Genomic DNA, 26,731 nt, shown 5'->3' on the forward strand with positions numbered 1-26,731 from the left:
TGGCACCAACCCTGTGGTCAAGACACCCAGTGACAGGCAGCCCCTGGGAGGGCCTGACCCACAGGGGAGACAGCGAGGTCTTGTCTCCCACAAACACAAAGCACCACCCAACAGACGGCCTAGCAAGTTCTGGAAGCACTGGCCTGCGCCAGCAGCCTCATCGCCTGGACTGGCTCAGGACCTGTGGGGTCGCCCACACTGCCCGCCCCCTCCTGGCTGTTACCTCACTGAGGTCGGCGATGGTGAGGCTCATGCCAGCCAGCTGCTTCCAGACGGGCTCGGCCAGGCTGAGGCTCAGCGGACTCCCGGTGCGGATGGCAATGCCCAGCAACACACCTGCTCGTTCCAAGCACAAGTGACACGGGGCTTGGAATGGGTGACACAACACCTGGTTCATCAACAACACCGCAGAGACTGGGGCCTCGGAGCCTTCTACACCAACGCTGCCCAAACTCACGAGACTTATGTTTGTCCTATCCTAACCTCACTTTTCTTTTTGTTCCCAAGGACCAGGTTTCTGACTCTTCTAGTCTTTCCACCGTCAGCTGCCAGTCATGTAACAGCTGGGGCTTCCCAGAGAAGGCGGGTCTGGGCCAACTGCCAGGACCCCTCAGCTCTGACCCGCAGCTCCACACGCACTCAGACCCCCTGGGGATAAAGGCACCTTCGGGTCCTTAGCCCATCCTGGCAGCCGGACACAGAATAGCATCTCTCTTGCCCCCCACGGCAGAGGCAACACCGCTGACCGCGGGCGCACTGCCGGTGACCCCACACTGTGCCCACCGAGGAAGCGGAACATGTTGGTGTGCACGGGCGCCCGGGCAGCAGGGCTGAACAGGTAGCAGTCGCGGTTGGCCCCCGACTCGTCCCTCCCGTTGGGTGTGACGATCAGAAGGGGGGTGAGTCCATTCTGCAGCTCCTCACAGATCTCGGCGATGGACTCGCTGTAGCCGCCACCGCAGTCGTCCACGGACTCCCCTGGGGAGGATGGTCAGGCTCAGTCACCCCATCAAGCCTGCGGGAGCAGCCAGGCGGGCATCTCGGCCCTAGGCTCAGGGACCGCCCACCTCGGGGCCACCCGCCCTGCCATGTGCACATGCTCTCACCCACGAACTTGACCTTCCAGACGCGGTGAGGCAGGAGCAGGCTGTCAGGACTAAACGAGCTCATCTTGGCGCACATCTGCCCAAAGACAGACTTGGTCCCATCGGGGCCCGCTAGACCGCCTTTGCTCCTTGAACGTTTGACCTGGAAATAAAAAGGACACCGTGCCTGCCCTGGACGCCAGTGGCCACTCACCCCCTCGTGACCCTTCACGCCGGGCCCAGTCACCCACACAGCAAGCAGCACCCTGGCACTCAGCTCAGGCTCTGTGCCCACCTGGGAGCGCTGTCTCGGCCACAGCAGAACCTGCCTCCTGGCCTTCTCCACCTGCATGGGCCCACTCGACCCTCGGGGTCCCTTGTCTACCCCAAGTGCGACCACTTTTCTAACTGCATTCCTCCTCCTAGTTTACGATTTGCAAACATGCCAGACAACGGCCCATCAGGCCCCCACCCAGCGTGGAGGCAGCCACCCGATGCGGGCAGCCTCAGCTGTGAGCACCCGGAAGCTCGGCCTGAGACGAGGACGAGATGGGAAGGAAAAGAAAAATGGTTGTAAGAATGTACTTTTACGTAGACTCCTCCAGCTAAAGTGTCACCTCCTTAACTTCTCAGTGACCATTAGGCTGAGCGTAAAACAGCTAATTCTCCTTACTGCACCAATGGCCACACTCAAGACTGAAAATCCAAGAATGATGTCAATAATAATAAGAGTTCCCTCAAGTGCCATGCGTTTGGCTGCATGTTCAGAAATGTCATTTCATTAATGCTCACAGCAGCTTTCTAAGGACCCCAACCCTCGCAGGAAGCTGAGCTACAGAAGGAAGAGGGCTGTGTCCCTACACGCAGGACGAGACACAGACGCGCCTCCCACTCAGACGTCACGCCACCTCTGTTCACTACGCCAGTTAACAGAGACTGATACTGTCATTTCAGCGAAGAAACATGGCTCTGGGGACACAGTTGTGGCACTGTGGGGGCAGGTGCCCATGTACTGACCGTGGCTACCTAGGGACAGTAGGAATACAGGGGATTTTAATTGTCTTTAACCTGAATTTTGTAAGTTTTCAGAAATGAGCATGCATAAATTCTGCAGTAAAATTAAAATTTGTTTCTGTGCACAGATAGTCAGATCCTGTTACAAAGCTAAACCAAACTCAAACAAAGAAAACCCTTCAGGAACATGGTCTGTGCTGGGTCCGTCCCGAACACTGCACAGGCGGCAGGAGAGTGTCCCCAATAGGTGCCTGTGGCATCGTGCAGTCTTAGCACATGTGGGAAGGGACGCCTCTCTTATCATGGCAGTCTGCGCTCTCTCTTTGGTCAGAAAAGCCATTCCAGTTCCATCTCGCGGAGGATGCTCAGGAGGGTGAGAGCCTGACCGACACACAGTGCACACGCGTGGAAGAGTGTCTATCTGCCTCTGAAAATGCCTGACGCAAACCTGTCTGTGCTCCGGCCCTTTCGTTTTCCCAAACATGCACTGAGCGTTTTCATGACACGAGGCCCAGTGCTGGGTCGAGGAGGAAAGAGGCATGCTGGGTGCCTGACACAAGACACAGACAGAACTCGCCCAGGGTAGCTGCCAGGTCCTCGAGGCACACGGCTGCCAAAAGCCCTGGACTGAACTCCCGTGTCAGGTCACTGGCAAGGACCCAGGAACACCCTGCCACCTCATCACGTGATCCAAGACCAAGAATTCAGGGCAAACCAAAAGGATGCTCCAAGGTGTGGAAAGAAAAGCTTTTCTGTGAACCTAATTAAAGAGCTCGTTTGTTTGTGGAATGGGCTGACTGACCTCCGGCTCAGCATTGAACATTCTGACGTCACTGAAAAGCCACTTCCATCAGCCTGATAACATGTGCTCCACAACAAACGACCAGCATTTATATCTTGATTAAAATGCCCCCAAGTACAAGTCTGGGGAACGTCTAGGCATAGAACCAACATCAGGGCACAAATCATGTGTTCACACAAAGGTGCGGGCACAAAGGGCTTGTTCTTCACGCCGTTTCCGGTCCAGGAGGCAGGGCCAGTTCCCCTCGCACTTCAGATGTCAAGCGCAGGGCGCCTCTTGTTTGGACTGCGTTTCCTGACTGGGAGCTGAGATACACTTGGCAGCAGTATAAATTCCAGGGCGCTCTATTTTTCATTCCTTTGATTATGGCCATCAGACAGTACTTAGTAATTCTGGCTCTGGAAGTCACCAGAGCAGGGGGACAGGGGCTGTCACCACCTACAACTCAATGCTTCCCACCTGCCCGCTTCTCAGAGCCTAACCCACAGGGCGACTCACCGCTGCTGAGCGGCCCTGCTGTAGCCCAGAAAAGGGGGCCCAGCCTCACAGTCCCAGCAGAGGACTCAGGCAGAGAAGACTAGGACACGGCAGCTAGTGGGCACCAACGACCCCACCGCCCAATGCGCTGAGGGACGGCAAGTCACAGCACACAGGCACTCCACGTCAGCAGTTGTCACCACTGTGGTGGAAACCTGGCCCATTTTCACTTTTCCTTGTGCTTCTGGGTTAGGCTTGCTAGCTCTCTTCTAAAAAAAGCAGTGAGCTCCCCACCTGGAACCCCCCCAGGTGGCACGTGCTCCTCCCCACGCTGCGGGGACAAGGCTCGCAGCCCGAAAGCACCGCGTCTCAGAGCGCCGGGCACGCCCGTTACCTGGATGCGGTTCAGCTCCACCACGGGGCCATGCTGGCGGTCTCGCACCATCGTTGCTTGTACTACTTTTCGGAAAGCCACTTCCTAAATCGGGACAGACGGAATTTAGAGTCTGATACACAAAGAATTACCCACAGATAAATCATGCCCGAGTTTTGTTTAAATTCTTCTCTTCACAAAAGTCATGTTTTCTCAAGAATGGGCAACTGCGAACTCTTTTTCAAGTCCTGACGCGGCCTTGGGGCAGTGGCCTGGCGTCGATGCGCAAAGCTATGTGTGGTGCTCTGGCTGCCCGGGCTCTCTGCCGCGGTCGGCAGGACGTGGGGCACACAGGACAGGGGCCAGAGCCAGGCTCTGAGGAATAACCAGGAACCACCAAACCGAAAGCCCACTCGTGGCAAGGCTGACGCTGAACAGTAACTGCTCAGTGTCGCTGTCCCGACGAGGGCCCCAAACTGGCAGCAGCAGCTGGGCCAGGCTTGGGGTGGAGACAGGTGACAGCAGTGGGGAAGGGACACGTCGGCACCATGCACTGAAAGGAACCTGTGATTCCCAGGGCAAAGGAGGCGAGCAGAGGGCCAGGCCGGAGTGCAGGCGACCTCTGCCACCCAAGCCCAGGACACAGGCCAGCAAGACCTGGTGCCAGCCCCTCAGCTCACAGCCTGCGACGCCCTGCGAGGAAAGGCCTTCCCCTCCCTGCCTAGTAGCACCTTCACTCTGAGGGGGAAACACGGTGGAAGTAATCAAATTTACTACTTGTTTTTCGTATCAATTCCACGTGCCCACTTTTTCCTGTTTCCCGTCATCAGCAAGCTCTGTCACTGCAATCCTATTGCTGTCCCTGAGTCTCTAAGTCACATGAAAATAAAGCGTGCGGTCCACAAGCTGGGCAGAAACACTGCCAATCCTACAAAACATCCTGTCCTGTTTAGACAGGACTCCAAACATCTACCTTTTACTTCATGAAGAAGAGACCGCACACGTCACAGAATCCCACTCGGGATCAGCGTTCCTCAGTCCGGCCGCTAGCAATTGCCCTCATGAATCCCCCCTGCCACCAGTGACTGGGCCTCCCCCAAGACATCGTGTCCAGCTGCCTGCCGGAAACTTGATGACTCCCAGGAACGGGAACCCCAACTCCCGAGCCTGGCACCCATTCCTGGAAAGTTCAAGTAATTACAAACGTCAACGGGCTAGAATCTGTGTGGTGACGTTCAGGTGCCTCCTTCATGAGTCTGTTCACAGTGAAATTGGTCGTTGACTAGGATTCTACACACCGCCGTACAGGACTGCTGTGGCCGTGGGGGAGGTGGGGGTGGGACACAACCTTGTCATTCTCCTTCCTGCTGCCAGTGGCCTCTGCTGGGAAGCCTCAAGGCCAGGGAAGCAGGTGCCTTGCCAAACGGGGGCTTAGCTCTGCACACCCGCCGACCACTTGGGCAGGTGACAGACAGGCAGTGCGAGGGGGAAGGCAGCAGCAAACATATGCTGCAGAAGGGAGGCCACAGGGGCGCGCCTGGCACAGGCACCTCGAGGCTCCTGTTCAGGGCCCTGGCAGGACTACAACATAGTGGAGACGCCATGTGCCCGTGCTACTGCGAGTACCTTCCCCTGCGATATCAGGATCCCGCGCAGAGCGTGGAAGCCCACGGACGGCCCGAGCCCCGTGTCGTCCAGGGCGCCCTCCAGGTCAAACATGGGGATGCAGGGGCAGAAGAGCTCGGAGACGTGGTGCAGCAGCAACAGTCGGTTCCGCAGGGCCACCACCGGGGTGTCCTGCAGGTGGTTGTACTCCATGGGGACCTGAAACGAGGCCGCACTCAGGTCCTGGGGCCCAGGGCACAGGTGGGCCGGTGTCCCACATGGGCTCTGAAAACAGTTCTTCCAAACACAGACAAGTCCGGAAGCCTGCACTCGCTGAGTAATAGCACTCTGGCCACTTCGCCATGGGCGTAACCCACTAGTCTAAGACAGACATTTACTAAACAGCGTGTGCGGCCTGTATCAGAATTCTCGGCACAGTTCCTAAGATTCGAATGAAGGTGACGCACTGATACACATACTCTGTTGGGTGAGGGACACCCCTGTAAATACTTAAGGAAAGAGTGAAGGGTCATGTGGCACACACAGCTCAGTACACAGACGGCAACTGTCACGGCCTGCCACCCTGCACACGGCCCCCCGGGGTCACCCAGGACCAACCTGCACGGGCAGCTTCCCAGCGCTGGCGGGCCTGCTGGTCGACCAGGCGAGAGTGTGTGCCGAGCCACAGGCCACTCGGTTGGCCGTCTTGCCCTGCAGTGCGGCCACCAACCGGGGCCTCTGGATGGCATTTGTCGTGCCGTCTCCCAGCTGCCCCTCATCGTTGTCGCCCCACGTATAGACTTCACCTAAGTGGGGCGAATTTACAACAAGAACTTGTACACGAGGACCAACGACTGCACAGGCACCACCACCTTCCATCGCAGTCAGCGCTGCCCTGCCGCCGGGTGCTGGCGGCGTGCACAGTGACCTCGTGTGACCTAAAGGTCTCTGATCTCAACACTCAGACAGTCTTCAAAGCCCCTGGGGGCCCACCCACATGCCTTTTCTGGTCTTAAAATCCAACAGTGTTTGTTCACAGGACAAAGCAGTTCTGAATCAGAACAAACAGCATTGAAACAGAAGGCTGTATCCTTCACAACCCAAATGATTTCCTATGTTTAATGGAAAGTCAGTTTTTAACTAAACTAAAATCCACATGTGTAAAGGAGCTGTACTTATTCCCGTCCTAAACATGAGATTTGTCGCTGATGAGACCCTTTCTTTCAGCGTCACCACTATTCCAAGGGGGCGTTGTCCCGACCAGAATGAGCTTAGTTCTCGGGGACTCGTCGGGGGCCATGCAGTCATGGGCCCCTCTGTGAGGACAACGCCTGTGTGATCAGGGGCAGTGTGTGTCCTGCCCCTTCATCTCCCCACAGTCCAGCCCTAAAGCCCCTGGGTGGTGTCAGCATGAGCAAGGACAGGGGCAGAGGATCAGTGTCCACGAGTGACCAAGCCTTCCACACAGCAGCGGCCTGAGTGGGGTGAGAACCCAAGCAGGGGACAGAGACAAGGCAATGATGGGACATTGGTCACTCCATTAGGGATAATGGGACCCAGCTTCCCTGTAAGACAAAGGAGTTACAAGTGTGGCAGGAGAAAGAGCTAGAAAGGCCCCGAGTGGTGCTCGGGGCCCCGGTGCACCTCTGGTGCACAACAGACGCATACAGGCACAAACACGACCAAGTCTTGTGTGCCGTCCACACACACCACTTCCTGGCTCCACCCACTGAGAAGGCCTGCGACCAGGGGCAGTCCAACGGCTCTGAGCACTCCTACTACGCCTGGTCTGCAAACAACCCTGTCCTCTAGACACCAGGCTCCCTGGAAATGGTCACGGCTACGCTCGGGGCCTGAAGAGTCGGGAGCAGGATGGAGTGTCCTGCTGTGGCAAAATTCAGTTCTGTGTAGGACTGAGGTCTGGTTCGTAGCCGGCTGTCAGCTGACAGCGAGCCCCAGCTTCCAGAAGCCACCACATTCCCTGGACCCTTCCCGCCACCTTCAAAGCAGCGATGGCAGGTCAAGACCCTGTCACACTGTGGAAATCAGCCCTTCCTTTCCTCCATCACATCTCTCACTGATCTACTGCCTCCTCTTCTGCTTTGATCGGTCTGTGATTACACGAGGCTCAGCCAACAACCCAGAATGACATCCATGTCATAAAGACACTGATTGGCGATCTTAATTCCACCTGTAAAGTTAATTTTCTACTGTGCCGGGGTCTCCACAACCCCCCAGGTTCGAGGTTTGCTAGACCTCCCAGGACTCAGCGTGCAGTCATCCTCAGAACTTCGATTTATTACAGTGACGGGACAAAGCAGAATCAGCCAAGGGAAAAGGCACACGGGTGACATCCGGGAGAAACCAAGTCCTCCCGGCGGGGATCCCTCAGGATGCACTTCCCTCCCCCAGCAGCGAGTTGTGACAACACTAGCCGCCTCCTGTACCAGAGACTCGGTGCCCAGGGTTTGCACGGGGCTAGTCATGTGGGCACCTCTGCCTGGCTCGTGCCCACGTTCCAGAGCCCCGAGGAAGCAGGTTTCAGCAGAGACCACGTGGTCTGTGCCCACGATCTAACACAGAGAGCCCTCCCAAAGTCCAGATCCCAGATGCCAGCCGGGGGCCGACCCTGCAAGCGGACGCTGTGAGGATGGCAGTCTCGGGCCTGCGCCGTTAGCTCTTTTCTGCACAGCCATGAAACGTAACGTGTTCAGGGTGTTGGCACCAGGGGCTAAAGATGATAGGGCCAGGAGCCTGCTGACGGCACACGCATCTCGGGGCGCAGTGCACGTGCCCCCAGCTCGCCCATCGCCCTGATCAGATGGGCGGACGGCTCCCACCTACCGTCCTCTGTGCAGCACACACAGTGCAGGGAGCCGGTGGCAATGGCAGTGACTTTCTTCCCCTGCAGCCCCTGCACCTGCCGAGGTCTTCTCACATGGTCGTCGGATCCGTGGCCCAGCCTGTGATAGTCGCCTTTGCCCCTGCACACGAGGAAACATGCAACCCAGGAGTTCCAGGCCATGTCGCCTACCACCCTGCCCCACCCTCCTGGCACAGGCACCGTGCTTCAGGACACGAATCACAGCCCCCGGACAAGTCACATGTGGATCACAAAGGGCAGGTAACGTGAACTTGGTAGGATTAAACAGTGTTGCGCACCAGGTGTAAACAGTGCCAGATTTGGTTAGGGCGACGGAGAACTGGGACCCACACTCCACCTTCACCACACCGAGGCCCGTGAGGGAATCGATCTACAAGGCAAAAAGGTTCAATCAGACTCACTCAGTCAAGATTTCTGCTCAGGTTACACCCACATGGAGACGGAAATAAATCTAATGGAGAGCTCTGAAAGCCTCACCCGTGTCAAATATTTATTACAACTTAAATGTCATTCCACTCAACCAAGTAAATGTTCTCAGGAGCAGTAGGAACACTGGGCTGTGAGGGCACACCACCAGCCCGCACCCCGTCATGTCACTGAAGTGGACGTGTCAGGTTGAAGGGCAGTGATCATTTCCCCCAGAATTCACTCCCCCAGCTCCACTTCTCTCTGACATGGCAGCCCCTGTTCCACACACCCTGCACATGTCTGCCCTCCAACCCTCCAGACGCTGAGGCCCACGGAGCAGGGGAGGCCTGGCCTTCAGACACGTCCAGTCCACCTGTCCAGGTGAATCCAATGAAACATGACCGTGGGGGGCCAGTGTTAGAACACCTGGCCTCCCTGCACGCTCGGGGTTCTCCCGGGGCTCACTTACCTAGTCATGGTCTGTCCTCACCCAGGAAGCTTTGCTCCTGTGACCTGAGACTGCTTCCAGACTTGAGTTCTTGCATTTGAACTTCAATTAATTAAACCCTAATTCTCATAGTTTTCCCTCACTCCATCTGTCACAGGCACATCACAAGTGGCCCCCACCCCCAGCGCCCCCGTCCCTGAAGGTGTGAAGCATTTGTTGACAGGCCTCCTGAGCGTGAGAAAGTCACAACTTCTCCTAACTGTGGGAGCCCTAAGTAACCCGACCCGTGCTGAAGTGCCTTATGCTTGTCGCGCAAGAAGAACAGGACACAAGGACAAGGACAGAGCCCTGAGCCCTGGGCTCCAAGCAGCGCCCACCCAGGAAGCCAGTGGAGAAAAGGGTCCCCCACAGCCAGGTGCAGGGTGGCCTCCAGGCAGCGTGTCGCCCACTCGGGCTCCACGCTGCACCTGCCACAACCCTTCTCTGTGTGATACTGTGTCCACACCCCCATACAGAGGCCACTAGCCACATGCAGCTCTTGAGCCCAAGAAATGTGGCTGTGACAGTGAGGGAAAGAGTCCTAATTTTACTCTTAATTGACTTAAGTTCAAACTCAAACCGCCACGTGAGGCCAGCAGCCTCTGGACGGGGCAATGCAGCTCTGGGAAGAAAAGCCACAGTTCCGGCCAGGCTCCTGTTGACCCGAGGGGCAGGTGGTCCCCAGGGCTGCCTGCACCCGGAGGGTCTCTGTCCTGCAGCTGCAGTGCCAGCCCCAGGGACAGGACGTGAAGCACAGACAGCTTCTGGCCGTCCTGCACAGCACCTCCACACCCGTATCCATGACCAGTCGTGTCACTCAATGGCCCTGCCCTGCCAGCACGTGGCCTAACTCACCCGTGAACTTTACCTCCGTCAACTCCCCAGTCACAAGACAAAACGACCGTCTGCTGAGTTAAGAAACTGCCCAGGGTCACGCAGCTTGAGTGGGACCAAGCGATGTGACCCCCAACCCTGAGGGTCTCAGGATGCCCACCTCTGGAAACTGACAAGTATGAACGCCATCACCCTTTTCTGCAGACAGGTTTCTGCACGGCATGAAGCCACCAGCTCCGGCTGCCCTGCCAGGTCATGTGACTTTCCAGGAGCACAGGCAGCCCTGAAACATTTTAACACCTCCAGGCCTTTCACTCACTTTTACCCAAATACCCGCTACGTGTCCTGCCAAGAAGGTAAAGGTGAGGTTCACCCACTCCTGAGAAGCCGCGGCCGTAATGCAAGACAGGGTGTAAGCTGAGACTGGTGCTCCGTGCATGGTGGCCCGAGCTGTAGACCTCACCGTGGTCCCGGGTATACCAGAAAAGGTGCCCTCTCCCACCGCAGAAACAGAAATACCTTCATGGGCACTTTACAGCCGTCGCTGCCACCCCTGCCGAGCTTGCCGTAGTCCCCATCACCCCAGGACCACACAGTGTCGTCATCTGTGAGGCACAGTGTCTGGGCGTCCCCACTGCCACAGGCAACGTCAACCACTCGGTGGCCTTGCAGCACCTCCACCTTGGAGAAGAGGGACATCCAGGTAACTGACCACAACAGGAAGTGGATTCACCTAGGTACAGGTGCCGCCTTGCTTGGCTTCTCTGTGTGCGGTGCCTGTTCAAGTGTCTACAAAGAGCGGTCGTCACAACAATCCCAACAGATGACAGAAAACCCTTCACCTATTCAACTACAAGCATATCAACTATAGGGGGCAGCACCAGTATCCCCAGGGAGCCCTCCCACCCCAGTCTCATTGTGATGGGCCTTCTAGAAGACAAGGCCCTTGGCTAGATACTAAGTAGTACTTACCAGTATAAATAAAAGGACACTCAAGTACTGTCCCATTTGAATGACCCATGGAATACATGCTGAGATGGTTTTCCACCCAAAATAAAACCTATCTGTAAATAATGGGGCTATGACCACAAACCCTAAAGCTAAAAAGAATCTGCAACAGGAAATACTTTTAACTATTAAAAATTATAACGCCAACAGCAATCTGCCCCCCAGGTCCCCAGCACGGCGCTTTCTCACCAGCTTTGGCTTTAACTGGTCCTCACTGTCGCTGTGCCCCAGGCGGCCATACCGGCCTTTGCCCCACGTGTACAGGTCCCCGGCTGCAGTGACACAGGCACTGTGGGCTCCACCAGCAGCAATGTCAACCACCTCAACGCCTCTCAGAGACTCGATGACACGAGGGCGGTCACATGGACTACAAAAAAGGTCACCAAACACAACTGAGATATAGTTTAATCCCCAAACATTTTTAAATATTAGGCTTTCAGTTTGCTGCTCACTTATTCAATGTCTGTCACTCGACATCCTTCAAATCAACTTTTAAATCAATCAAAAATAATCATTCAGTACACCTGAAATCTATGCAATTTTACTAATAATTGTCACCCCAATAAACTTTAAAAAAATAAAAAAAATATATATATAAAAAAGTGAAAGCAAAACAAAGATATTCCCAAATAAACTAAGATTAAAAAAAAAAAAGAATAATCATTCAAACCTGAACTCTCAAAATTTCATACTTCCCTACTATCTCCTTTTAGACAAGCTGCCCTAATGCCAGGGTAGGAGACTGTCAGCCTAAATCAGGGGCTGAGGACTAGCAACCACATGTGGGCCAGTGCAGCCCACAGCCTGCTTTTGAAAGGCCAGTGAGCTGAGAATAGGTTTTACATTTTTAAAAAGTTGTTTTAAAAAACCGTGAAAGAAGCACATACAACAGAGACTGAACATGGCCGGCCTGAAGTACTTATTACTACCTGGCCCTTTAGAGAAACAGGCTGCCCTCCTTGCTATAAATCAACATTTCATTTAAGGAGTTTCATCGTATGAATGTCAATTAGCCTACAATGTGGTAAGCACTGATAATGAACTTGTTTCTCGTTGAAAGCCCTGTCTAGTGATTTTGGATGTAAGATCTCAGATATATGATTACAAACATGCTTTCCCCATCCAGAGCACATCTTTTCAATCGCTTAAGAGAGAACTTTTTGTGAAGCCCAATTTATCCTAGTCTTCTTTATTGACTCATGCTTTTCGACTTCTGTCTAAAAATCTTTGTATGACAGGTTACAAAGGTTTTCTCTCATGTTTTCTTCTAGTTTTTAAGTTCTAAATTTATGACTATGAATCATTTGAGTTGATTCTGGATATGGTGCAAGACAAGAATTTACGTTGGCTGCTTGCTATATGGTTATTCAACCATTCAAAACCATTTGTTAAAAAGACTATCTTTTCTCCAATAAACTGTCTGTGCACTTTTGTAAACTGTGCACTGAAAATTGTGAGGGGGAAATCCAGTTTCATTTTTCCACACTGTGTCAGTATTTGTGGGTATGTATTTGAACTTCCTATTCTGTTCCACTCAGTATTTTTCTGTGACTATATCCACTGATGCATTTCTCTCTCTACACCAATACCAACTGTCTTGATTACTAGAGTTTTAAAATGAGGCCTGTAGTGAGGAAGTGTCCGTCCTCCAAATTTGCTCCTCATTTTCAAGGCTCTTCATACTATTCTAGGTACCTTCTATTTCCATATGAAGTTTATAATCAGCTTGTCAATTTCTACGGTAATTCGATTGGGAAGGGGTTAAACTTACACGTTAATTTGGAGAAAACCAACAAATCAACAATATTGGACACAGTATACTCCTTCATGACTTCAGGTCTCTTAAAATTTCTCTTAGCAATATTTTGTAGTTTTCTGTTCGTAAGTCATCAACATTTTTTAAAAACTCAGATTTATCCCTTCAACTATTTCAATTTTGGGGGAAGGGTGCTATAAATATCAATTTCTGTTTTCTTATGTATAAATACATATAACTGACTTTTATTTATTGATCTTTTATTCTGCAACCCAGCTAACCTCAGTTATTACTTCTAGTAGGTTTATTTGTAGATACCATCAGATTGTCTACATAATCAGTGTGTGACAACTTTCACTCTCCAACCTGAGTGCCTCTGATCTCTTTGCATTTCTGTCCTGCACTTGCTAAACGGGTGGTGTGATGCTGAACAGAAGTGGTGACAGCAGACGTCTTGCTCCTGAAGTTGGGAAAGCTTCAGTCTGTCACCACAAGTGCCTGTGAGCTCTTGGTTTGACAGAGGTGCCCTTTATCAAGCAAGTTAAAGAACTTCTCTTTTACACGCACACCTTGGAGATACTGCGGGTCCGGTTCCAGACCACCGCGAGAAAGCAAATACTGCAACAAAGCAAGTCCGGATCTTTTTGCGGGTATAGGGTTTTGTCTTCAATTTGTGGGGGGGGAAAAAAAAATGCAACACCTGTGACACGCAATAAAACGGGTGTGCCTGTACTAGATTGCTGACTGTTTTTATCAGAAATAAATGTTGAAATTGGCCCAATACTCTTCCCCCACTTCATCTGCTGAGATGATCATATGGTTTTTCTTTTCTATGTTAATTTATAATGTGGAAAAAACTGCAATATCCAACATAAACCTCACTTGGTCATGTTCTGCAATCCTTTTAGGTATCATTCGATTTGATACTCGTCAGTGTTAGGAACATTTACACCTATGTTCATGCTCTGTGTGAGTGGTTTTCATACAAGAGTACAAAGCTGTCCTCAAAAAAAAAAAAAAATGAATTGGGTTCCACTCCCTCCTGCTTGTAGTTTCTGCTGAAAAATCAGATGGTCATCTAATGGGCTTTCCTTTATAGGTTACCGTCTTCTTTCCCCCAGCTGCCTTGAGAATTCTGTCACGAATTTTTGACAGTTTTAATATAATGTGCTTTGGAGAAGGCCTTTTTGGAAATGTATTGTAGAATTGCACACTTGAAACATATAATTTTATTAACTAGTGTCACCCCAATACATTTTTAAAAATGAATTGGGGATAATTCCCTCATTTTTCTGAATTAGCCTGAGGAAAACAGGTATTATCTGTCATTACATGTGTGGTAGAAATCAGCAGTCATCTGGTCCTGGAGATTTATTTCTGGAAAATTCCATTTCTTAAGTAGACACAGGGCTGTTCGAGTCCCATTTCTTTCTGAGTGAGCTTTAAACAATGTGCATCCTTTAAGGACCTTGTCCATTTCACCTATAAAGTTCAATTTGTTTGCCTAAAGTTGTCCATCATACCTCATCTTTCAATAACTACATTCTATGGTGATGAAAGCTCCCTCATTCCTGATATTAATACGATTTGTATTTTTTTTTTTCCTGATCAGTCTAGAGGGACATTTTATGAATTATATTGACTTTCTCAAAGAACCGACTTGTTTTCTTTGATTTTTCTGTTTTCTATTTCATGGATTCTTGCTCTGACCTTATTTTCCTTCTTCTGCTTATGATCTGGGCATTGAAATATCTTTCAGTTTCTACCTAACATGTTCAAGTTTTCCCTCCAATTTCTTGAAGATATAGCATGTGGGTGAAATAACTGTTTTAATGTTCTTATCTAGTAATTCTATCACTTGTGTCATTTCTGGGTCATCTTCAATTGACTGATTTTTCTTCTTAATACAGGTTGCATTTTCCTATTCTTTTGCATGCCTGATAATTTTTTAACAGCTTTATTGAGACATAACTGACATACAACACTGTGTAAGTTTAAGATATGCAATATGATGATTTGATACACGTATATATTGTGAAATGATCACCATGTAAGGTTAGTTAACACCTCCATCGCCTCCTATAGTTAGCTCTCTATTTTTTATGGTGAGAACACTTAAGATCTGTTCTCTTAGCAACTTTCAGGTATAAAATACAGTACAACGAATGCTAGTCACCATGCTATACATTAGGTCCCCAGAACTTACTCATCTTGTAACTGGAAGTTTGTACCCTCTGACCACATCCCCATTCCCCCAACTAGTCCCCAGTACCCAGCGTTGTACGCTCTGTTTCTATGAGTTCAGCTTTTTCAGATCCCACATGTAAGTGAAATCACACAGTGTTTGTCTTTCTCTGACTCATTTCTCTCAGCACAGTGTCCTCAAGATCCATCATGTTGTCTCAAATGGCAGGATTTACTTTATGGCTGAATACTATTTCGTGTGTGTGTGTGTGTGTCCGCACACACAGACACACACAGACACACACGCACACAACTTCTTTATCCAATCGTCTGTTGATGGGCACTTAGGTTGCTGGCATTGTAAGTAACGCTGAAGTGAACATGGGGGTGCAGGTACCTTTTTGAGAGAGCGATTTCATTTCCTTCAGATAAATACCCAGAACTGGAATTGCTGGATCATTAGGTAGTTCTACTTTTAATTGTTTGAGGAACCTCAATACTATTTTCCACAGCAGCTGCACCAACCTGCAATCCCTCCAACAGTACCCGAGGGCTCCCTTTTCTCCACAGCCTCACCAGCACGTGTTGTTTCCTGATTTATTGGTGATGCCATTCTGAGGTTTAGGAGCAGGCTCTATCCTTGCCTGGTGGGCTCTGGGGACAGTCCTAATCCCCATGCATGGTGTGTCTTGGCCTCAGGCACTGTCCTCACATACGTGACTATCAGTACTTAGCTCTGCACATCAGTGCACGTACTTTCCTGCCTGTCACCCAACATCTTCAGTGCTGCTCTTTTCTATATTTGGGCTGGTGCTTTAGTTACTTAAGATACAAAGATCCCTGTTGCTCCAATATGGCAGGTAGTTCCCATTCATTTTTAAAAACTAGTGGGTTTGGTTGCTTTGTTTGGAAAAAACTGGCATTTGTGTGTCCCTTTACCCTCACTCACTATTCCCCCTGTATTTACAGTTTTAGCGTCATGCCTATTAACTAAGTGCCGACAATGACTGACTCAGTGGGTGACTGGGGGACGGGGACTTGGAGAAGAAGGACAAAAGGAAGCTCACCATACTTAGTACTCAGAAGTCAAAAACTCAGAATTGATTTCCCCCAGTAGAGGGGTCATGTAGGGAAGACAACACACATTGTCATATGGACTTATTTCTGTCAAATGAGTCATTAACACTTAATTTAATTATTGTAAGCGTTGTTCTGAAACACTAAGAGCCAACACACTATACAGCACAAAATTAACAAACCAACAAGGAAAGTACATGCTGTCATCATACCTTCGGTTGCCATGGCCCAACTTCCCATCTTCCGCTTCACCCCAAGAGTAAACCTCTCCTTCCGAAGAGAGGGCAAGGCAGTGCTTCCCACCCGAGTTCACGGCCACCTTCCTGATGAGCACGTGCTGGATGGACTCCAGTAACGTAGGGGTGGACACCGACTCTGTCCCCCCAATTCCCAGTCGGCCGCCTGCACCATACCCAGTGGCATACAGCTGGACGGGAAAAAGCAACACAGACATCAGATTGCACCTAAATAGCCCCATAAACCCAACCAGCGCTCTAGACATTTCTATGACAGAGAAATGAAATTTAAAATGAAAAATCACAGGTGTTTCTAATACTTTATTTGTGCTTTATCAGAGCTCTAAAATTGAAACAAAAAGTAATGACTGTTAGAGATACCAAATTCACAGTGTTTTGAAAATAAGGTCTTTTTCCTGAAAGCATCTCTATTTTTGTCTAGAATACCAGCTATAATTAATACCAAGAAAAACAAAAAAGATGTAATTACCTACTACACACGAACCCCTGATAATAACACCCAAGAAAGAGCCACAGGAAAATTATAAATATATTTAATATTTCAGCAAGGCAGCATATAAATCACACAGTAGACAGCACTGTTTTTCTTTCACTCTAAGTGGGTGATGGTTTTGGGACACAAAACATCTTTACCATTAATTTAAAATATCAGACTGGCATTTCCAAATATCATCCAACACCTCTCCCTTAAAGATCTAAATGCTGTTTCATACTGTTTCGAATGCATTGCTGTGGATCAAGGAAACCTCAAGGACTGCAAGAGGACGTGACCCAAGAACTCGAATGGACAAATGAGCCCGAAGCCCACTTCCCTGGGCAGGCAGGTCTGAGGTCTCGAGCTGTGGGGCTAAGTCCCTGAAAGGAGACCTATAGAAAGCTGGGGCTCCAAAGAGTTATGCACTCACCCCAACTGTGAATGAGAACTAAGAAGAGAACAGGGAACGTCGTCTTACTCAACGTGTGCACTGGGTAGGGGTTGGCTGGCGGCGGGGGGGGGGGGGGGGGGTCGCTCTCCTGAGAATTCACAACCACAAAGGCTGATCCTTAGATTGGTCTTCAGTCTGAATTATGCTATGTATGGTCTAAATCCTTAGGTAGAGAATTTAATTTATAGTGTCTTAAGGTTGGTAGTACCCAAGGGTTATAAATTCTCTTTTGATGACTGATTTCAAACCAGGCGTCAAAGAAGTTCTAAAATGTTCCAAGGAAAATGGTAGGCTCATAGTTTAAAACTCACATCGTACAAGAAGAAAGAAGGAGCTATGAATGAGCGTCAGAACAACAGTTCAATGTTATGTGTAAAGAAAGAAATGAAAGCTTGAAAATATCCCTAAGGAATAAGAGACTATAAGATAACCCAAAGCAGAACTTCCAGAAATTAAAAAGACGATAACTGAAATGAAAAAACCCAGACGTATTAAACAGCAGATTATAAACTGGTGAAGAGATAATGAACCGGAAGATGGATATGAAGAAACGGTCCAGCGTAAGGCACAGGAACACAAAGAAAAAGGAAACAAGACATGGGGCTACAGGACAAAGAACAGAACTTCTCACTCGAACATCAATCAGAATGCAGAGTTTCAGATGGAAATCATGCAATATTTGGAAAAAAAAAAAAAAAGTCTGGGAATTTACCAGAGTTAAAGAGCAAGGAAGCCCACTCCCTACCCCCACCACCTGGCAAAAACAAAACACAACAAAAAAGGGCAGCAAAAATAAAAAGAAATCATCTAAATATATCATAGTGAAACTGTAGATTACTAAAGAAAGACCTTAAAAGCAGTCACAGAGAAAAGATTTATTACCTTCATGTGGGTAAAAATTATTCCGACTGCTGATATCCCATCAGCAATAATGAAGGCCAAAACTCAGAATAAAACTTTTAATAGGCTGACTGAAAATAATGGTCAACTGAAAATTTTGTACTCTAGAACAGGATGGCAAATCATAGCCTATGGGCCAAATCAGGCCCACAAACTATTTTTTAAATAAAGTTTTATTGGAACACAGCCACACACATTCATTTACATATTGTCCACAGGCTCCGTTGATAGTTGCAAAAGACCATATGAGCCACACAGCTGAAAATACTATTGAGCCCTTTACAGAAAGTGTTTAGAACCCTTACTCTAGAAAAGGACAAAATAAAGATACTTTCAAATAAACAAAAACAATCAGAGGAAAAACCAACTAAAGACCCTCATTGAAGGAAACTGACAATATATGCTTAAAGTAGAAGAAAAATGGTCAGATAAATGGTCTGAGACATAAGAAATAACGGTGATCAGCGATGTGCGTACCATTTGGGGAAATCCAGGAAACACAGAGTCTGTACAGAGCATCTACACTGCATGTCACTAGGGCACAGGCTACTGCCAAGCCGCAGGGTGACGAAGGGTCAGTGTCTGCATTACCTGGGAGGAAGGCAGACATACTAACTACGTTTAGACTTTCAACATTCGTGTTGAAAGAACCATGAAACAACTAAGGGACACAGAATTCTCCAGAAAGTACAAAGAGGGACACACTTCAACCCTTCTTCTGAGGCTTGCATCACCACGATGCTCTTGGTGGCAGCCTCGGATGTGGTTCCCGAGGGTCGCTGCTCACCCCATGTGATCCACTCCCCTTGCATGTGGGCTGCACCTACTGACTTGCTTCTAATGGAGGGAATATGGCAGCAGGAATAGATTGTCACGTCTGGATTAGGTCACATACAACCGTTCCTTCCGTCTTGCTCTCACTGTCTCGCCCCGTCTTCCCTGGCTCACTGACAAACCAGCTGCCACGCTGTTAGGTAGCCAAGAACAGGTGGCGAGGAACCAAATCGTCCTCTGTCCAGCCCTGAGTTCCAGGGAGAGACTGGCTGTGGGACCGAGCCGAACCACCTCCAGAGTCCTGACCCAAGGACACTGCGAGGTAATCAATCCAGTGCACTACCTCAATCCACTAAAGGAGGAAGCATCCATAGAATATTTTTTTAATGCAGAAAGAGTGTTTGAGAAAAGTCGATCTCCATTCATAAACAGAAACAGAAGGGCCCCTCCTTAACGTGACAAAGGACATCTCCCAAAACCCACAGTGATGTGGGTTGTGTTCAGTCACAGGGCTTCCTTTGCAAGCTGCATGCAGGTGACAGCAGGCCCACGGCAAGCACTGCTGCTCAGTACTGCACCGCACCGCACCCAGCACCATGAGCTCCCTTTCTCTCAGCCCGGTGAACTGGACAGGAACGGAAGTCATTTATCTATTACAGCTCTCTCTGAGAACATACAAAATACCTTGAAATACATCACAAAGAAAAGAGAGGAATAAAGTAACTAGACATAAAGTCAACATGTAGACATCAACTATTTCCACGCAGCGGCAGCACTGAGTGTTTTAAAAGACAGCATTCCAACAGCAAAGAAAAAAGCAAACATCTGAAGAATTACTGACATGTAAACCACTGTGATACACTTGTTCGTATTTAAAATAAAAACTGTAACGCTAGGGAGCACGTGGCAGGTCACAGAGGAACATCTGTGAGTGACAAGAGCTCCCAGCACACCATCAGAAGTGTCACACTCGAGGGACTGTTCCAGCACAAAGCCTCACACACCGCGAGCCAGACGGCGGCCCCAGCTGTCCCGGGGTCGGTGTCAGTGCGACAGGACAGGCGCTCCTACCTTCCCATCGGCGGTCACAGCAAAGAGTGTCTGCTCCCCTCCAATTAACTGCACGGGCCTGAGGGTCGCCAGGGCCTCACACGGACTGGGGACTTTGACCTTGGCTCCTTCGATGCCCCCAAGCTGCCCCCTGTGATTGTGTCCCCATCCATAGATGGTGCCGCTGCCGCCAGCAGAAAGAGTCCAGTCGTCGGGGCGCCTGTGAGGGACAGTAAGCAAACCGTCAGCATGGGGAGGCACGCACGCACGCCCACCCCATGTCGCATTGCGTGCTCACCTGTTCATCCACTGCACGAGCTGCTCGTCCTGCTCCCTCTTGAAGATGTCGTGGCTCTCGTGGAGGACGTCCATGCTTTCGCTGTCTGCCATGAGCTCCCGGACCTTCTTGGCCACCTAGAAGCATCATTATGAGGTCGTCAGTCAAACTCTCTTCTCTCAAAAGCGACACAAGCAACGTTAAGGCAAGAACACAGGAGGACGCCCAGCCAAGGAGGTGCGTGTGGGAAGGCCAACAGCAGCGCGGACTTTCTGGTTACTGAGCAAAACCAGGGATGACACGATGTCCACGATGTTAACATGTCTAGGCACCACCCTTACGCCTTTACTAAAACTGAACTTGAACTGAAGCTCCCTTTCACCTATGTGCTTTCTTCCTTACAGTATTTCCTGGCAAGAGAAATGGCGCCGCCACATAACATGAGCATGTTTCCCACTGCGGCTGAACAGAGAAGACGTTTTTGCATCAAAAAGGAATCCGAAACGACACACAGTACCTCGTCGAGAAACGCACGGGGCAACGGGGTCCTTCGGTCCAGGGCCACAGCGACGCGGGAGGCCATGCAGTACCTCCGGAACCAAGCCCACTTGTGCGTCTCAGCACAGCAGGGCAGGGTGTCTAGCTCCAGGTCACAAGCAAGGGCCACCAGTACCTGCAGCCACCAAAAACCAACAACATGGGCACTCAGAAAGGCAGCCAATGTTCCACTTCTCCAACGCCAACGACGGCCACGGTCACGGGTCCTGCGGGACATCGTTCAGAAGCTCCGACCACCGCTGATGGATTATTCCTTCCCAGCTCCCAGCAACACACGCGGCCCTGGACCCACAAGTCAGACCCACAATTGCTACCATTGCCACCTAAGTCAACACCCCGCAAAGCACACCGACACTTACAGCACAGGGCTTAGGTCACAGTCACTTCCGCGAACTCTTCATGTTCACTGACCCTGACCCCATGACAACTCCGCGAGGGCCCCGTCCCGTGTTACCTTGAAGAACGGGCTGTGCAGCAGCTGCTTGCCGCCCCGCACAATGGGGTCTTCATACTCAAACTGCCTCTGCAGCGCTTCCGGGAGGCCTTTCACCAGAGCGGCTAGAGCACTGCCGGTAAAACTCTGAGGAAACAACAAGATTGCACCCTATCCCAGCGATCCAAAACGCAGGGCAGTTGAGTATTTTGTCTCTATGAGTCAAACGTATTATTATATTGATACCAGTCTCCCTAAAAAAAGCGTATTGAGATTTTCAAATAGAAAAAACGTTAAGAGGAAATGATGAACACTAAAATAAAAAGTGAAGTTGAAAATTCATGTCAGAATGGTTAGTGTCAACTTCAGGACAGCAAGCCCACAAAACCAGCCCCTGCTGGCCCACAAACCTGTCTCCCCACATGGTTAGGATGGAACATTCTTTTACAGCAGCTACCTCATCTGGCAAAACAAAGGGAATGGCGAGTAGGACTCACAAAGCCCAGCAAACACCACGCTATGCTCACAGTATTGACACTTGGCTGTTTCTAAAATCACTGCCTCGCCCGCACTCAGTATAGATGGCTGTGATAAAGGCTGCCTCGTCCTTATGTGGCATGTCCCAACTCTTGTTCGTGACTTGGAAGTTTAATGGCATGTTCCATACCAAGGCCCTGGTGTCCCCGTCATTATCTCCTAGGAGCCGGTGTATGTTGATCGATTGCCCAAATTCAGTTGTAAGCAGCTTCCTTAGTCTTTGAAGGGCCCACATTCTGTGGCTGGCAGCTGAAATGACCAACAGAAAACACCAGAAGCTTAACCACTTTTCCCACCAAGTATGACAGTCATGGCCACACAGGCGCTGCTTACCTAAGGCGCTCAGCTGTGCGCACGCTGCCAGTGATGCTGCCAGCCGAGGGACGATGCTTCTGTTTGACGCAAGGTTGAGCCGGAAGTCCAGCAGACATGTCACCAAGTCCATGGATGGACAGGAAAGGACACAGCGATCGGAAAGGAGGTCTTTAGGGCCTAAGGAATAAACACCACAAATATACCCATGTTGGACAGGGCAAGGGCTGCCCCACAAGGAGACGTGCACACATGGGACCAACAAAAAGGGGGCCTTATCCACCTGGATGGCACAGTTAGGGGGTGCCCACAGGCTACCATGTCTGTGTCACATACCTATGTTCTGTACTATGCCACTGTATCTTACAAACAGCTGAAGAACTACAGCCAGCAACCGCTGCTTTCCCAGTGGCGAGGATGGAGCTCTGCCAAGGGCAGCCAGACGGACGGGGTGCTGTCCGTGGTGCTCAGCCTCACCCATGGGGCCCGCACGGAGCTGGCTCCCAACACAGCAGGAGGAGGCCACAAGTCCTTCATGAGGACCCTGTGGCCACCCTGCAAAGGACATTAAGCCACCAGCCCCCTCACCTGCAGCGGGCATGATGGGGTAGACGGTGAAGCGCCAGCCCCACCCGTTCACGGACCCATCGCTGATGAACTTCCACTTGAGCTCATCGCCTGGGATACGCAGCTCGCTGGACCAGTCGGACCACTCCCGGCCTGGGTGGGGGTGGGGTGGGGCACACCTGGTGTTAGGTTCACTCCACCATCCAACCAACACAAACTTATTTACATACAAACCAGAGTTATTCACACTGTCTGAACAACAGTGGCTGCTCCAAACCAAGACCTCCCAAGTTTCAGTTCATTGCACTGCTGGTAGGTCACATGTTGATGCAGTGAACCCAGCGCTGGGGGACCGGGGACAGGCAAAGCTGCCCCGATCGATGGACATGCTCACACCACTACAACATAGTGTCAGAAGCCTGAACAGCCAGCAGGCACCAACACCCAGGTCAGGGCCCACAGGGGGTTCTCCTGGGAGGCTGGACATGGTGGCTATTACTCAGACAATGGGAGGAAGAGCCCCAACTTCCACCACAGAGGGTGCCGGAGTGCAAAGGCCTGAACATGGGCCACCCTCGAGGGGCCTGGAGCAGCCCAGCCAGAGCCAGGGCCTGGGGTGCCACAGATAGGAGCTGGAGAGACCAGTCCACAACGTGCCACCAACCAGGTTCCTACTTCGAAGGCAATGGGGCAGTTGTGTGGGTGGCCTGGAGGGGACTCCTGCTGAAAGCAGAGAAACCGGGCACATGTGAGTACACTACTGGAAACTACAGTCATCTGTCACACGGCCATAAAAAGGCTGCGCTCATCTATGACTACGGCACTTTATCCAGAGCTTTAGACCGGGGTTTAGATAAGTAACATTCTGCGGGCACCACCAGGCCCGTCGAGCACACTCAGTCTGGCTGCTTTCACTAAAGGCAGACAGGAGAGGTTACGTCAGGAGTTGGCTCTGCTGGCTCGAGATGAAGGATGAAGTCTGGACAGGAGATGATGGCCACACACACCTGCTCTGATGGCGCTGCAAAGCCCAATGAAAGAGCATATAACCCGCCCCTCGAAAGAGGGATTGGGGGCACGGCCACAGAGACAGGCCAAGAGGTGACGTCCCTGTCTGCACAGCACTCTGTCTACCACACGCGCTGAGCACTCACGCCGTGGGGCCCAACCCTCAATGCGATCATTAAAACACAAGTCCCTTGAACAAGCTTTGTGGCACGTCAACCTTTACTGGGCCTGGCACTCCCACGCTGTATGGCACCATCTCCAACTGTCTGGGTGACGCGGGGCCTCCCAGAAAGCCTGTGTCCCTGACAAGGACCCCTCTCACACTAGTCACCCAGTAACGCCGCCCACTCGTGGCGAGGTGCACACCCACTCGGATAATTACTTACTGAAAGTCTTGGGAAGAGGTGGGTACCCACTGCACTTTGCAGCTAAATGGCGTACTGCCCCTCCTTAAGTCTCACACAAGCATGCAAAGCGGTACTCTCTTTAGTAACGTTACCAGCCTCCCCCCACGCCGAGCCGACCTCCCTTCCCACCTGAGCGCACAGAGACAATCCTGTTGACGCTGTCCATGACCGTGAGGGGGTCGTGCCGCCTCTCCGTCGAGCACTGCCGGTCAAACTCCACCCGCAGTCCTTCCGCACCTGGACAAGCACAAAACACGGTGACCACCCCCACCTGACAAACCGCAGGCGAGGCCAAATGCCACAGCACCCCACGTACAAACAGTGAGGCTAACATTATGTCCAATAGCTCACGAAAAGCAGAAAGTCAGGAAGAACCGAACTCACAAAGCAAGAACCCAAGATCCCACCTGCAGTGGAAAAGCCAGAAGACACCTCCGCTTGGCCAATTCATTGAGCTCTCACTTCTGGGCAAATTTTTATGCTACAACCCCATAGCCAGACCACGCTTTATTATGCTGTCCCCGTTTAAATGCCACAGAAAACCAGATCCATCAGGCATGTAGCATTAGGTTTAGAGTCTTCTGTGGGGCAAAAGTATTAATGGGGGGCAGGACCTGCACTGGGTATGCTGGAGAAAGAGGTGGGCAAATCCTCTCCCCCCAAAATATATGTAATTCTGTGGTTACACAGAATTGTAAACAGCGATGCGTCCAGTGCTCTGCAAATCAATTAAAGGCAAACCACAGATTGAGAAGAATTTATTCATGAAAACTCTGCTGGGCTGGGGACAGGGACAGTTGTGGCCCTCTTCCTGGCCTAGGTACCTGGCATTTCACTGTCCGCTAAGACCCCAGCCCCAGGGATGGCCATGGGTACCTGGTATCTTCACTGTGCCACTGGAGGAGGTGTCGTCTGTGTAGGGGTGGCTACTCTCTACCACCACTGGCTGAGAGGACAGACGGCCGCTCTGTGAGTCTGTGGCTACGTCCTCCAATTCAGTGACACAGAGTTCCAGCAACATATCTGCCACCTGAGGGAGGAAGCAGGGGGTCGTAAGACTGCTCTCTGCTCGCCCTGCTCTAGATCTTTCCATAGGGGCAGGGGGCAGGGTGGAGGACTTGGGAGTTTGAGAAATAGAGTTCAAACCAGGACTCGGTGTCCTCGCCTATAAAAGAGCACAGAGCTCGCAGAGGAGCTGGGCAGCAGGGGGATCTAGTGCAAGTCGCCAGAGGTGCGTGACACACACAAAACAGTATGCTCCAACTGAAGAGACGACACACCTGTGACCACAAGACCGAGTACTTCCTGCCTCAGGAAGGAGCAGAAAGGTGACAAAAGGACCCAGATCCTAGAAGGCACTGGGGGTCAGGCTGGAGTGCAGGGGATGGAGGGGAGCGGTCCCAGCCACCCAGCCGAACAGCGGCAGGCAGTCTGCGCAGGCTCCACAGACACCTGGGTCCTCCTGGCCCAGGACGGGGCGGGGGTCGGCCCCGCACCACATCCTCCACAATCCATAACATCCTTGATTCACTTCAAAACTTAAATGATCAATACTGGTGATTACAAACTCCTTGATGGCTATTTTTAAAAACAGGAGTATGTTGTGATAGCAAAATGCATTGACCAACACATTTTTTTAATTTAGAAATAAAACTGTTCGCTCCTCTGAACTTTTCAAAAACAAATAATTATTTTCCCCTGTTTTTCCTCAAATTTAGATAACAGATCAGCTTAGTAAACAGCTTTACGAATGACAGACTAATCGCTGCCATTGAGGCACTATCATTATAAAGTCAGATGTCTCTCTTTTTTTACGAATCCCAAATATTAGGTCCGGTGGGACACAGGAGTAGCGTCTTGCCACCAGCCAAGGCAGTGTGAAGACAATCCTACCTCTGTTTCTGTCTCCCCTGAACCTGCTGTGTCCCTGAGACGCAGATGTGAGCGTCACCAACTCCTACTGCACAGCCCACCAGGGTCCTCTGGGCTTCAGAACCTTTCAGGGCAAAGCCGGTCAGACCCCAGGAGTGGCTGGCCACCTTCTCAGGAGAGGGTGACAGAGGATCGCAGACACGGCCCTGCCCACAGAGCACTCAGGGCCCAGCCCCGTTTCTCCTACCGGCAGCCCAGTGTCCTTTAGGCAGAGACAACCTTTCGGGACCTCAGCTTCCTCCTCTGCCAAAAAGGGACCCGCCCTCGATACCAAGAGTGCACTGAGCACTGAGCCCAGCAGATGTGTGTGACAATCTAGGCAGGCTTACCAGGCATGCACGTCCTCTCCTCTCACAGAGGCAATGAACTTGTGAAAAAAATTAACATTGCATCTATGACGATTCACCTTGATTTAATTTCTTAGAATTACGCCAAGTAACTTGCCTTGAAAACTAGAAAATAGGGAACCTAGAACATTTTTAGTTCTTCCTATGATTAAAAAATGACAAGCCATTTGTTATTTCTTAATAAAATATCTACCAAATGATTTACTATGTTCTCAAAACCACTCAAATACACTTAAGTACTTTATGGTTTTGGTGGTGGTGCTACTGGGCCCAGAAAAACACAGATGACATGGCATCAGACAGCCTAACATGGCCAGCTCTAAAAAAGCAGAGCAAGGCCGCTGATAAGAGTCTTTAAGGAAACCCAAGGACTTCAGGACTGATCAATCTGATTTCTAAGATACGCTGATATAAGGCCAGCCATTACGTGGCAATTCAGATTTAAACACACT

At 50.6% G+C, this 26,731-nt stretch overlaps 1 protein-coding gene across 2 annotated transcripts in view; it reads right to left on the minus strand.

The window, feature by feature from the left end:
- The window catches only part of HERC2 (HECT and RLD domain containing E3 ubiquitin protein ligase 2), a 139,585-nt gene that overhangs the window by 3,814 nt on the left and 109,040 nt on the right, over positions 1–26,731 (minus strand). The window contains exons 70-89 of one of the 2 annotated variants that reach the window (XM_033100308.1): positions 24,877–25,030; positions 24,130–24,237; positions 22,607–22,738; positions 22,040–22,198; positions 21,837–21,955; positions 21,191–21,316; positions 20,696–20,851; positions 20,200–20,315; positions 19,923–20,121; positions 16,207–16,421; positions 11,167–11,344; positions 10,489–10,650; positions 8,519–8,610; positions 8,201–8,340; positions 5,975–6,162; positions 5,378–5,575; positions 3,773–3,856; positions 1,107–1,248; positions 784–978; positions 224–336 (exon numbers count right to left, since the gene is read on the minus strand). In XM_033100308.1, the coding sequence (XP_032956199.1) occupies positions 224–336; positions 784–978; positions 1,107–1,248; positions 3,773–3,856; positions 5,378–5,575; positions 5,975–6,162; positions 8,201–8,340; positions 8,519–8,610; positions 10,489–10,650; positions 11,167–11,344; positions 16,207–16,421; positions 19,923–20,121; positions 20,200–20,315; positions 20,696–20,851; positions 21,191–21,316; positions 21,837–21,955; positions 22,040–22,198; positions 22,607–22,738; positions 24,130–24,237; positions 24,877–25,030 (2,976 nt within the window). Of the gene's footprint in view, positions 1–223; positions 337–783; positions 979–1,106; positions 1,249–3,772; positions 3,857–5,377; positions 5,576–5,974; positions 6,163–8,072; positions 8,341–8,518; positions 8,611–10,488; positions 10,651–11,166; positions 11,345–16,206; positions 16,422–19,922; positions 20,122–20,199; positions 20,316–20,695; positions 20,852–21,190; positions 21,317–21,836; positions 21,956–22,039; positions 22,199–22,606; positions 22,739–24,129; positions 24,238–24,876; positions 25,031–26,731 lie in introns of those variants that run through there. The other variant, XM_033100307.1, reaches the window with a different exon arrangement.

Source organism: Rhinolophus ferrumequinum, chromosome 28, assembly GCF_004115265.2.
Source record: "Rhinolophus ferrumequinum isolate MPI-CBG mRhiFer1 chromosome 28, mRhiFer1_v1.p, whole genome shotgun sequence".
Taxonomy (NCBI): Eukaryota; Metazoa; Chordata; class Mammalia; order Chiroptera; family Rhinolophidae; genus Rhinolophus; species Rhinolophus ferrumequinum.